Here is a 14,274-nt window from a genome sequence, read left to right on the forward strand (position 1 = left end):
CTTGTCAAACAATGTATTCTGTGATCTCCAGTAACTGAAGCTTAAAAAAAGGCTTAAAAGTATGATGATTCTTGTGCTGTTTCCTTTAAAAAAAGCTGGGCAATTTCCTTAAACTTTTCGGGGTGGAGGGAGTGAATAATCTTTGTTTTAAAGCAAAGTTAATAAATTGCTTTGTTTTCCCTAATGTCCTATTTGAATTGTATTTTGTACGTATCTTTTAGCCCAAGACATCAAATGTTAAATTGAAATCCAGTTAGGTTTTTCGGTTAATTTAAAAAAAAAAAGAAGTCTGGCAGCTGGAATTCATCCCCGAGAATGCTGACACTGTCTTATTTAAAATAGCATTGCCTGTAAGGGCAGGAGAAGCTATTTAAGACAAACCTCAAGAAGGCTGGTAAAATAATAGCTGGAGTTCTGTTATGTCAGCCAATTCCTCAGCAGGGGCTAGCATCGTGATGCCAGAGCGGTTATCCTTCACTGAGACGTAAAATCCATTTTTTGATCCCCTTGGTCATTAAAGGGCCTATGAGACTGTAGGCAAGAGCAGGCCTTTCTCTTCTCTACTGTATTGGCCAAAGGTTAGTTGGGATGATGCTTTTTTTACCGCTTAGAAATCCTCACTTGGTTTAATTTCAGAAACATAAAATTATAATTCAGTAACTGGAGGCAGAGGGGTGGGTGAGATCGCAATCTTTTGTGGGGGTGGTTGTTGAATAAATGCTTTTATATGCACCAGAGAACCAGAATATACTCTGTTCTTACCCACTGCCTTTGTATTACTGACCAGTGAAAGAAACTATAGAATCCAAGGAGTTTTTAGGTTTTACACAGTTTGAAGTCAACTCTCTGGTTAGGCTGACCAGGCCACTTGCGGGCAGGCTGATTGGGCAGAGCTTGGAAGAGGCCCAGCATATGTCTTCATGCCTATTGAGAAACAATGTTTCTTAGTTCTTAATTCTTCTGTTTATGGGTTTGAATTACGAAATAAAAATTAGCATGTTGTAATTGAAAGAAAATTGAATCTAGAGTTAAGGGACCTGAGGTCCCTTCTTGATTCTGTCACAGATACTAGCAAATTATGTAACTCTTCTGAGCCTGTTTCCTCATCTGTAATATGAAGAGATTAGACCTGATGGTCTCAAATTTCATTTCTAACTCTAAAACTATAAACCTGTGATTTCTTTTCTAGAAAGTTTTATTGATGCATTCTAATATGCAATAATATTTCATTACATTAACATGTCATAATGTATCTCTCTAGTCCCAGATTAATAGGTACCTTCCTTCTGATATTTTTGTCCTCAAGTTCTGCTGTGCATATTTTGGTATATTTAGGACTTTCCTTTCATTCTTTACCATTCTTTGGGACACATGCCTAGTAGCAGGATCACTGGTTTAAAAAGAAATATAAATTTACATAATTTCTAGGTGTCTTCTAATACCCACTGAATTGACAAGGAGAATAAAGATGGAAGTTGTGTTGGATGGCGGACTAATACATGGTTGCTAGAATCATGAACTGGTCGATTCATTCAGGAAAACAATTCAGAGTTATGTGAAAAAAAAATTATTTGAGGTTTTTTTGTTGAAAACACCATGATTGATGCTGTCCCCTGTTGATTGGAATCAAATACAACTCTCCACAATATTTTGTCAACTAGAAGTTACAGTTTAATTTTCTTAATGGTGCTAGAGCTTATGAGAGTAATATTTCCCACCCCAGCTTATTTCAAATTAAAATGAATAGAAACATTGGAGCTGCCATCTTGAGAATGTGTATGCTGTGAAAATGTGTTTACTCGCCCCACAGACACTGTTTACTGTGTCCATATGTTGACATCATGCAGAAAATGGGAACAGTTTTTGAATAAATGGTTCTATCACGTAACACAATTGTGGTAGCAACAGCAATTTTGAAATGACAAGATAATAGCTTAATTTTATCATAATATGCCGAATGCAGGATTTCAAAATTGGATTTCAGGATTTTCTTGCTGATGGAGACAGTAATCAACACAAATATCCCATGTGATAGTTACTTACTTGTGTATTGTTTCAGAAAACTATTGTAGGTAGAAGGCAGCTTTAATACTGTGTTAAAGAGCATCTCTTACCATTATGAAATTTGCCAAAATAGCCCCATGTTGAGATAGAGTCTTCAAATCTTACAAACTTTACTTAATTCCTTAAAATTTCCCTTGCATAGAACTTGTTTTCATAGGTAATTTTCCCCTCAGGAACTATAAGTGTGTGTGTGTGTGTGTGTGTGTGTGTGTGTGTGTGTGGTGTGTGTGTGTGTATATGCATGCAAACATGCACAAGCACATTGAATACTGGAAAGTAAGGCTGGTACCTGGTTGTGGATTCTGTTTTGGGTTCTACCTCTGACTTGCTATATGCAATTAAACAAGTCACATCAGCACTGTCTGGGTCCTGACTGGCTTATTTTATGAAGTGGAATAATAATGCCTGTTATCAGGCATTAATTACAAAGCACTTTGAACTCCTTGGATGAAACATTTAATATGAATTTACTCAGCCTTGTAAATAAGTTTAAAAAAATTAATTGACCTGCACAAATTTGTCACCATCCCTTCCTTTCCTCTCATATGAAAGTTATACTGAGGGTAAAATCGAATCAAATTGGCATTCCTTTCAACTTCTCCATCACTGTATATTCTTTTTGGCCTTATTTGAAGAGGAGAGAAGCTATTTCAAGGTGGATGGTCACTGTATAATCCACTAAAATGAAAGGGAATATGAAAGACCAGAAGGCCCTTAGGTATAGAACCTAATTACAAAGGTCATGAGACACTCAGAATATTAGATCTGGAAGATATCTAAGGGATCATTCAGAATTGAGAATTTTTAGCTTCCAAACCCCTCATTTTATAGTTGAGGAAATGGAGACCCAGTAAGCTAAAGTGACTTCAGTTTCAAAATCATAGAACAAAAGCAACTTCCATAGTTCTTGAGTAGAATCTCTGCATTTTATTTTGCCCTGCCTTAAGCCAAGATTAAATCCAAACATTCTTGCCTGTGAGTGGAAGAGAATATTAACAATAATTCAGATGCTGAAAAACATGTTCCTGGGAAGCTGGCAACCCTGGGGCTGGCACGTCTCTGATTCCATGCCTAATCCATTTTCTTGTTTGTTGATGGTTTCAACAATTTAATATTGGTTTGAGATGTCAAACCAATTGGTTTATGATGTGAGTTGTTTAATTGCACATGGCAGGTCAGAGGTAGAACCCAAAACAGAATCCACAGCTGAGTACCAAGCTTATTTTCCAGTATGCAATGTGCGTGCGCACACACACACACACACACACCCCTTAAGAGAAAAATTACCTATGAAAACAAGATCCATGCAAGAGAAACATTAAGGAACTAAATCAATATTTGCAAGATTTGACAACTATCTTGGTATTGGGATATTTTAGCTAATTTCCATAATTAAGAGGTTGTCTTCCTGAAAGATGTTTTTCTGCGTTAGCCCAGGATTGGGTTGAGACATTTGAACTATTAGAAAAAAGCCTATCAGTCATTGGTACAATTTCAGTTGGGAAGAAGGTCTCCAGTGTCCCAGGGAAGTGTGTTCAGCTCTGGGCTCTTTAATACAGTTATCAATGCAGCCTGATGGAATCAAAATTTTGCTAATGTGTGTGTACACACACACACACACAGATGTGTTTGTGCATCTATATTTGTGTGTATAAATACATGTATAAACATATACATATATTTATGTATGTATATACACATATATTTATAGCTATACGGAGATATATACACATATGTATCCATATCTGCATCTATGTGTATTGTGTGTATCACTGATTTAGATAAAGGAATAGATACAAAGCTCCAAATATTTATGTTGTTATCTGGGATAAGCAGCTGGATGAGAAATAAAGAGATGGTTCATGTGGATGCCGTCCTTAAATGGAGATCTACAAAGGCACTTTCCAGTCCTCTACCCTCCATTCAGAGAGATCCCAGGAGCAGAGGGGACTGATGGGATGTGAGAACCAATGCTGAAGTGATCTTGCAGGATGAAAAGAGTCCTGGGGACATGATGAAGTCTGAAGGAGAGCAACAGATTAGGGAATGAAGAGAACATTGTTAACAACTTAGAGTCCCTTACTTTTTCACTCCCCTTTTCTCTCATGGGAAAAAGAAATAAGAGGAGGAGAGAAATGTCAGTGAAAGAGTCAGAAAGAAGTGAACTAGAATCCTGCCTCAGACACTTACCATGTTTGTGACCCTGAGCAAGTCACCTAATGTATCCCAACCTCAGCTTCCTCATCTGTAAAATGGGAATAAGCACCCACATCACAGGGTGGTGGTAAGGATCAAGTAAAATGTTAAATGTATTTTGCAAACCCAGAAGCACTGTGTAAATTTAGTTATCACTAATGATAATACAAAAATATCCAAAGGGTTAGAGATTAATCCAAGGACAAAAGTTAGATTTTGGTGTTAGAAGCATGAGTGTCACTTATAACCAGAAATGGACTAAAATCAGGGATGGACTAGGAAGGCTAAACCTGAGGTTAGGGGTAGCCATGGCAACGCTGGAAAGAAGGACAAGGGCTTTGAATAAAGACTAGAGAAATTGTCTGAGGAGGGCCATTGCTGAAAGGATAACGTGAACTCAGAACAGTTCTCTATGGCCATCACAGCAAAGAAAGAATTCAATGAATGGTTGGAGTTGAGGTCTGAATTGTCTTGGAAAATGGAGCGTGGGCAGTTTTTGTTGGAAGAAAGACTTTATGTAACGATGAGGACAAACAGAAGTAGGCAAAGTATTAAAGCATGTTGGGAAACTGTGTTTATGAACGAGAGAAGAATATAGTGGGCGGGTTCTCGAAATCTTAGAGCAAGTCTACATTACAAAGCTTACAATGACTAATTTTGAGTCAATGCCATCTTTTTGTTTTGAAAAACCCCTAATTTAAGCATAGTACAGACTGGGGGAGTTAAACATGCAGGATGAAGCCCATTAAATGGTCATGTAGTCTCATTTCGGTTTTATGAAATGGTTATGCTGTTTCAAAAAGCCATTGTAAAAATTGTCCAAGTTAAGGGAATACTGACTTCTTAAGCAAAAACATTCATTTGTTGTATATATTTATTACAGACTTTATTCTTGGCCACAGAATTCCATTCTAACATGGTGTGCTGTTGTAGTTACCTGGGAACTGATGTGGAGAAGAAAGACTATAATCAACACATCAGCCTCATCATCTGTTAATATAGCCCCTTGCTTTACCTGGGAATAAATAAACAGATACACACATACACACAAATGTATATTCTCTCTCTCTCTCCCTCTCCCCCACACATATGTGTATATATATATATCTCCCTCTCCCATATATATATATATATATATATATATATATATATATATATATATATATATATATATATACATATATATATATATACACACATGCCAACAGAGGAATCAATATTGGGTCCTCTCGTTTTATATGAGAAGAAATCGAGATTCAGAGAGTCTGCCCAAGGTCACACAAGTAATAAGTTACAGAGCCCATATTTGAAAACAAATCCTCCAACTCCAAATTTCAGAATTCTTCCCATTATGTCAGGCTTTGTTTTTAAGCATTATGCAAAGGGTAGCTATGAGATTGGGCAGAGTGGGGACCTACAATTTAAGGCTCCAAGGGAGCAAGGTTGTTGCTTGTTGTTGTTCAGTCATTTCTGACTCTTCATGGTCCCATCGACAACACCATCCGTGGGGTTTTCTTGACAAAGACCCTGGAGTAGATTGCCATTTCTTTTTCAAGTAGATTAAGACAAACAGAGATTAAGTGACTTGCTCAGGGTCATGCAGCTACTAAGTGTCTAAGGCCAGATTTAAACTCAGATAGATGAGTCTTCCTGACTCCATACCTGAACTTTATCCAGTAAGTTAGCAGCTTTTTTTTTTCTTTCTAGATACCTCACTCTACTACTTCTGGGTTCAGGAATCCTTCATTAGCTTAAAAAAAAAAAAGCCTTATAGCCATCCCTCTATATACTGCTATGCTACAGAGATAAGTTCTTTGTTTCCTGTTTGCAAGGTGCCTAATTACTGAATATATTTTGAAAACTACTTTGTGGCAAAATTCTGCCTTATGTATGCCTTCTCCTGCTTCCAGTTTGGATTTGTTTGTAGGCTCTTCCTTGCTAAGATTTGACCACCAGGTTCTCAAATGGAAAGATCAGGCTTTATTATTTCCACTGAAAATCAATTAATATATATATATATATATATATATATATATATATATATATATATATTTAATATCTCTAGTAATTAATCTTTTAAAAACTAAACTGTATTATTTTGGTAAGTCTGTCACTATTCATTCATTCTACAAGTACTGTATAAGCCCAGCCAACTGGATTAAAAAAATAAATCAGAACATTCCCTGCCTTCAAGGATCTTACAGTCAGCTGAGCAAAACTTTCATACAGATAAGGCAAGGCAAAACACATATGGAATGAATACAAAATGAATGAAGGGAGTAAATTTTAATGACTGAGGAATCAGGAAGTCAGGAAGGAGTTGATATGTCCCATTCCCTCTCTATTCTGTTTTTCTGTCTACTCTGCACAGATGTGGGTTTTTGCAGGAAAGCGTGTCCCAGATTTCTGGTAGGTGAAAAGGGTTCTTTGCAGCTACAATTTTTTATTATTCAATGAACAGTGCCCAGCTCTTAGAATCAGGAATTTGTGAGATAAATTGATGATATAACAAATAAATGAATGATATCCTAGGTTGCCCCTCCAGAATTTCCAGATAACTGTAGTCTTCCTTCCCATTCTGCTAATCTGGGTAATTAGAGCTGGAAAAGGACCTTAAAGATTACCCCAGGCCCTTATTTTACATATGAAACAACTGAGGCTTAGAAAGGGGAAGTTATTGTACCGCCCTAATTTGTTAAGTGCTGGAGCCCAGAGGTGAACCTGAGTCCTTTGATTGTAAACTGAATGAGCTTTCACCTGTTATGTCACTCTGCCCACTGTTTGGTACCCCACTACACTATTAGGAAAATTTATCTTATCCTTGAGATGTATTGTACCTACAGCGTAGAGCAAATCAATCTTGTTCTATAGGCTTTGCTCCCTGATGGCAGAAATTTCATATTAATCTTCTAGTCCCCATCTCCCAGTACAATGCCTGGCATGCAGTAGGTGCTTAATAAAGGCTTATTGCTTGAGAGTGTTCCGTGAATGGGTTTTTGCCCCTGTTAATTGTTGTTTTAAATATGGGGAAATTCTTCTATAGAAGCTTTTATTCTCAATAGAGGAGAAAAAAAATAGTTCTGGCTCATGTAAAATATACTGTGGGAGAAAAGAGCCTGGGAAATCTGCTGCTATCCTGGCAGGTAGAAATCATAAAATAATATTCATAACTGGCATTTATAAGGTGAGTTCAAATTTGCAGAGTGTTTTACATATTGTCAATAGGCAATCACAACTTCCCAAAACTTATGTGAAGACTAGGTTTATTACAAGAATAAAAAGAAGGTGCTTGTGGAACCCAAAGAGTTCACAATTCATGCAGATGTTTGCATATTTATGAGAGCAAGACAAAAGAAGGAGGAGATAACAGAATTTCCACCTAAATGGGCATGGCATGGGGAAAGGAGGGGAAAGTTGTAGTAAAGGTAAGAAAAAGGCAAAACTCCACCCAAAGGGGAGGAGCAAATCAATACCAAAAGTAAGATTCTTTTCCTTTGGGAACTGGTAGAGCAGAGGTTCCCTACTGCCCTCTTTAAAAAAAAAAAATTTACTCAACACTCCCCTGGAAATTTACTTTCTTTAACCCTTTGACTTCTTTTTTAAATTTATGTTATTTCAAGAAAATATAAAATATATTTTAAAAATCACATGTCTTAAATTTAATAATTTATTTTGAATTTGTGGATTTTTTTCATGCACTGAAATTTTGATATCACAATATTGCATCATATAAACGTATAAGATCATATTGTAAACAATCTCATCATACACACATATTCCTGCCAATGCATGCAGGACTTCCAGACAATGCGTGACATACTAGCCTGCCAATTCTTGCTCGTTAAGACCTGTTGGCAGACTTACCCACTGATCATTTATAACTTGCATTTTGTGTGTTTAATTTGGAAGATAGTATAATCATTATGACTTTAACTCTGTTACACAACAGATGAACCATGTATGAACAGTTTTTCAAACTTTTCTTATCTTTCCTTATGCTTCCGCTGCCCCCTTATTTTTAAATGCCCTCCAATTCTAACCAAGGCTACTACCACCCCCCTAGATTGTTCCAGCACCCCCCAGGAGGTGGTATTGCCCACTTTGGGAATCTATGTGCTAGACCATTATATGATGGTCTCCTTATCTACAATGGTCCCAGCTGCACAAGCCTAGTACAGACTGTTTGGCTCCTGTCTTGACTACCGAAGACACACAGTATGTCCAGTGTGGGATGCAAGCAATAGATTCTATCAGTTCAGGTGAGAGTCTTCATCCTTGACACATTCAGGACTTCCTGCATGCTCTGGGTCCAATGTTTCTGGAAAATATGGCAATTCAGAAAAAATAAAAACAACCAAGTTCGGGGACCCCTTAACAATCGTTAACAGTGTTTAAAGAAGGTGTTGAGGAGTTTTCTACAACCCCATACCAAGGTATGGAGGAAGTTCTTAAGCAATCTGAGAAAAATGTATGGCCTTGGTCATTGGATGAAAGCAACTGGTCCACATTGGAAACATATCATGATTGACTGAAATAATCAGCCAAGCCCTTTGGGCCTCTATTTTTAAAAAGCAAGCCTTCTAGCAGTACCAGAGAGGAAGTAGCCAAGGCTGAGCAGTTATGAAATTAGACCCCTGCAAAAGAGGGAAGAAGAGTTTTCTCTGTCTCCTCCCTCTTAGCAGCCAGGATGTCTAATAGCATATTACTCACCCACAGGTGAAGAGTAAATTTGAGAGATTTTGAGGCCCAGTGAAAGGACCAGAGATATGCCTGAGAGAGTAAGAAATTCAAAGAAGTGCCCTACAGCAGAAAAGAAAGTTTTGTGCCTAAGAGACCCAAGTACAGGTTCAAGAGAGCATGAGGCATGGCAGTAGAGAGTTGAGATGTAGAAAGGATCAGCCACTGGGGCCCGGGCTGAGCAGCCCCCTCTTTAGAGACAGTGTGCCCAGTGGGGAGCTGTTGGAGGCCTTCGGGGCACTGTGGTCTAGTCTTGGCTACGTGTGTTCCCTCCCTGTGTACTGCCCTATCACTGTGTTCTGTTTTCCCATCTACTCTTTGAACAGATGCATGTGTTGGAGGGAAGTATGTCCCAGGTTTCTGGTGGAGGTGGGGGGAGGTGTTTTGTAGCTACTGTTTGTATTATGCCATTTTTAATAAATGCCTTTGAGAAGAGCCAAGCAAGCCTGCTGTTAATGGGCAGCACACCTGTGATGATTCTTGAGCAATAATAGGGGCCTAGACTCTCAAAGTACCCCAGAACTGAGGGGAGCAGCCTCCCTTTGGGGACCCAAGCTGGGAGTGCACAGAGAGGGAGTAGGCATCACCGCTATAGTACCTGTGAGATGGGGTCTGCAGTTGTTATTATCTCCTCTTTACAGATGGGAAAACTGAAACCCTTAGATGTCACTGACGTATCTATGGTCATTCAGATGTTAAATATCCGAAGTAGAATTTGAATTCAGATCTTCCTGACTCAAAGTCTAACATTCTATCCATTGTATGATTGAGGCATTTAGGTAAGGCAGTGAATAGAGCCTGAAATCAGGAAGACCTGAGTTCAATTCTAGCCTCAGACGCTCAGAAGCTGTGTGAACCCAGGCAAGTCTCTTAAACCCTGTTTGCCTCCGTTTCCTCATCTGTAAAATGAGGATAATAAAGAGCACTGCCCTCCCAAGATTGTCGTAAGGATCAGATGAGATAACACATGTATAGCGCGGTGGCTGGCTATAGGAACACCAGCATTACTGATTGTTATTCTGTGATATCATAATGCCTCCTGAAATGTTATTTAAGCAAGAATGGGAGATACGGAGACATGATGCTGGTTCATGATGGCACCTTCCTAACGGATTAATGATGGGATTGACCAGGTAGTGAGCTGCCAAACTCTTTGTGAGTTTCTGTTTTCAATGATTGATGGATCAGACATAGGGAAGGCTAACCATCCCAACAATTGCAGGGGGTCAGCATGTATAGATTCTAGACCTTCCATATTGGTTTTCTAAGTGGAGCTGAACTGAAGGAATTGAAACCCCTGTGTACTCGGGGCAGTCTGATACAGTGGGATAACACTGGTTCTTGAGGCAGGACCTTGGTTCAGATTCTGCCTTTTCTACTTTTTTTTCCCTCTCGCCCCCTCCCACTTTAGAGATGGCTACCATTAGACACATATAAGTGTATGTGTACGTATGTATGTATGCATGTATGTGTATATATATATATATTACATATGTAAAATTATTCTATACATCTATCAGTTCTTTCTCTGGATGCAGATAGAATCTTTCTTCACATGTTCTTTATAGTTAATTTGGGTATTTATAATAGTCAAAATAAGTTATTCATTCTTAAAACAATAGTGCTGTTATGGTATAAAAATGTTCTCTCCACACACACACACACACACACACACACACGCACACACACAGAGACATAAGCCAATAAACTTCATTAGCCTTGTAAATCTCTTTGGTAAGTTACTTCAGACACCTTACAATTCAAGCCTGGGTGCTGATCCTCTTGCTTGCCAGGCTACTGTAGATAACTAAGTCAATGGAAAGAGCTTCATTATATAAAGTGAATAGAGAGCAGGGCAGCCCACTTGGTGCCCCAAAGTCACAAAATAGCAAACATGGCCCGGAAAGGTCTGGAAACACCTTATTTATTGGTTAGTCTAAGGGAGATTACAGACTACAATGTGTTAAGATAGACACTCATCATAGGGACCTAGAGAATGGGATTCAGAGTTTAATATCTTAGGGCAGCTAGGTGGCAGAGTGGATAAGTGCTGAGCTAGGAATCAGGAAGACTCATCTTTCTGAGTTCAAATTTAGCCTCATACACTTACAGTGTGAACCTGGACAAGTCACTTAACTCTGTTTCCATCAGGGTGTTCTTGTCTATAAAATGAGCTGGAGAAGGACATGGCAAACAACTCCATTATCTCTACCAAGACAACCCCAAATGGGGTCACAAAGAGTTGGACACAACTGAAAAATGACTGAACAACAAAAAGAAAATCTTAGAGATCATCTAATTAAATTCTTAATGTGTGGTTCTTTATGAATTTCCTCTTGAATAAAGGGTGGATAATAAGGACCAAATACATATTTGTCAAATGAATGAATGATATTTCTGTCATAACTCTTCCAGCAACTTACTCATCTGTTTTGTATTCCTATTGTTTAATGAAGAAACATTCTTTTCGTTCAGAGTCTGTGGTTTAAATCCTTGTGATCTCAAACATCATTAATGATGTTTGAATGAGAAGAAAATGTGATGAAAGTCTATAAACTTTCCTAAGCCCTCCCTTGTACCATCTGGAGGTAGTTTCCTGAATTAGAGGCTCAGCCTTTAAAAGAGCAATCCAAGAGAGTATAAGGAGCCAAATCAACTTTAATTTCATGGTGATAGGATTGGAGGACCTCCATCCACTTAGACCCAAAAGGCAGAACTAGAAAAAAGGGTGGAAATTGCAACAAGGCAAATTTATACTTGATGTAAAGAAGATTTTCCTAATCAGTACAATAGCCCAAAAGTGGAATGGGCAGCAGGGTCCCTCTTACTACATAGATCTTCAAGCAAAGCCTGGACGACCACTCGTTGGTCATGTTCTAGAAGGGATTTGGGTATAGGATGGACTAGATAATCACTGAGATCCTTTCTAAGTGCTGTCATATAGGCTCTAGTCTTGTTATTTTCCAGATAAGAAAACTGAGGCTCAGAGAAGCTGTGACTTGCCCAGGGTCCCATAGCTAGAAAATACCATGTGACATTTGAACTCCAGTCTTGCCAGAGGCTATTGTTTGCCCAAGGCAACCTGTCCATCATGGCTCTCTTTCATGGTGTAAAGGAATGTAGCAGAATTCTAGAAATCGATATTTCAGAGATCTAACCTTTTTTTTAATTTAGAAATTGCTTTTCTTGGAAACATATTTTAAAAATGCCCATTTTGAACTCTTAAAAAGTTCAGAAGAATTTCCTTCCCTGTTTCCTTCAGCACTTAACTCGAGTACTGTATTTTATATGAAATCTTTTCTGATCATCCCTTACTCCTACGTAGTTTTTGTTTTCCACATAGCTGTTATCTACACAGTTGTCTCCCCCTGTAACACAGACAATCCTTGAAGACAAGGGCTCACTTCTGCCTCTGTTTTCATAGTGCCTAGCTCAGTGCCCAGTATATACTCATCATTTAAGAAATACTTGTGGATTGATTGAAAATGCCATAGGAGCAATAACCACCATCAAAGTTAAGACTGATTTGGGAGAATAATGAAGGGATGAGTTGTTACCATTAGTTCCATGAACAATTTTAATTTCTACTTTCAGAAAAAGAATTTCAACTGCTCCTGGAGAACAAAGTGCCCAGAAGCCAACCTCAGTTCTGTGCAGATGCAAGGAGATGGAGATTTCTTCATCAACCACCTCGGAACTCCCAGTCTGCAGGTTGTCTATGAGGACCTCAAAACATTAGAGGTGATTGTTGCTGTACATTCAGAACATGACATTGTAAACAGCATGCAGAATGTGATTTTACCCCTGCTCCTCTTTCCTCTTACCAAATAGGTCACTGTAGAGACTCATTCACTTAGTCAATTATTCTAGGCATCCAGAGGCTGGGTACACTATTTGAAAACATCAGCCCTTTTCAGTGGTATTGTATTCAATTTAAAAAGATTTATCCTGTCACTCACATTTTCATAGAGCCCATCACAACAAGAAATTTGCAGAAGTTGGATTAACATCAAAACATAATTGTAATCTTCAGCATTCACAGAAACAGATGACATGTGCACTAGATTCTCCTCGCTGAGCCCCAGGGAAAATGTGTTTTGCATGTTGTATATTAATGTAACTCTTGTGGATTAGCTACACCAAGTTTGTAAATTACCTACCACTTCAAAAGATAGCTCTTTGCAATGGCTGCATTCTTTTTACAAATTCGTGATGCACCTTAATAAATCTACAAGTTATAGCAAGGCATGCTGTGAGAAGGCTTATCTCTCACCATTATAATGGGCTCCCGAGCTTACTGCCTTTGTTGGTATGGAGGGGATGAGAAGGGATCTTAAGACTGAATCCAAGGTAAGTGTTTGTACAGCTATATTCATCTTCCTCCTTTCTCTTACACCTTCAGAATTCAACTGTGCATTTTTGATGGGTTATTAGGAGATCACTGAATTTTATATTATCTGATAATTATTAGCCTACCTTGGTCTGTGTAATCTCTCCATTCTTCAAATTACATTTTTTCCAAAGCTAATCATGGTCTTCTGGTTATTTTGATTTTATATAGGCTTTATTAGATGGCCCAGTACATGGAATGTTGCGCTTGTAGTCAGGACGACCTCAGTTTGAATATTACCTCAGACATTGGCAGGCTACTTAAATCTTTTCAGCCTCAGTTTCCTTATCTGTGAAATAGGTGTTAGAGGACCTCCCTGAGAATTGTTGTGGGCCTCAAATGATATAATATGTGTGAAGTGCTTTGCCAACCTTAAAGCATTCTTTAAAATGTTAGCTGCTGTTATGACAATTACGATTACTCTAATTTCTGATAAATTGCATATCAGCAGTGGTTCCTTACTTTTAACTGACTTTCACTGCTCCTACCTCCCAGCCCTTCTTTGAAGCAAAAACTTGTACATAAATGAGATTAGAAGAAGGAATATTTCTGCAAAAGAGGATAGTATCCAATGCAAAGGAAGTGATTGGAAGTGAAGAATCGAAAACCCAGGAAAACTTAAATTAACCCATGCAAACTGAAGTGAGTAGAATGAGGAGAACCTGTACACAGTAACAGCAATATTTTAATTAAATTGTATAAGACTTACCTACCGCAACACAATGATCCAAAACAATTCCAGAGGACTCATGATGAAAAATACTATTCACTTCCAGGGAGAGAACTAATCAACTCTGAGCACAGATTAAAACAGACTTTTTAAACTTTATTTTTAGTAGGGGTTTTCTTTTGCAACATGGCTAATTTAGAAGTATATTTTGCTTGAT

At 38.2% G+C, this 14,274-nt stretch overlaps 1 protein-coding gene across 1 annotated transcript in view; it reads left to right on the forward strand.

Annotated features, from left to right (window-relative positions):
* The window catches only part of NAALADL2 (N-acetylated alpha-linked acidic dipeptidase like 2), a 1,044,682-nt gene that overhangs the window by 789,602 nt on the left and 240,806 nt on the right, over positions 1–14,274 (forward strand). Inside the window, exon 11 of the mRNA XM_036755686.1 lies at positions 12,592–12,738. Within this exon, the coding sequence (XP_036611581.1) occupies positions 12,592–12,738 (147 nt within the window). The remainder of the gene's footprint in view (positions 1–12,591; positions 12,739–14,274) is intronic.

This window comes from Trichosurus vulpecula, chromosome 4 (genome assembly GCF_011100635.1).
Source record: "Trichosurus vulpecula isolate mTriVul1 chromosome 4, mTriVul1.pri, whole genome shotgun sequence".
NCBI classification, from domain to species: Eukaryota; Metazoa; Chordata; class Mammalia; order Diprotodontia; family Phalangeridae; genus Trichosurus; species Trichosurus vulpecula.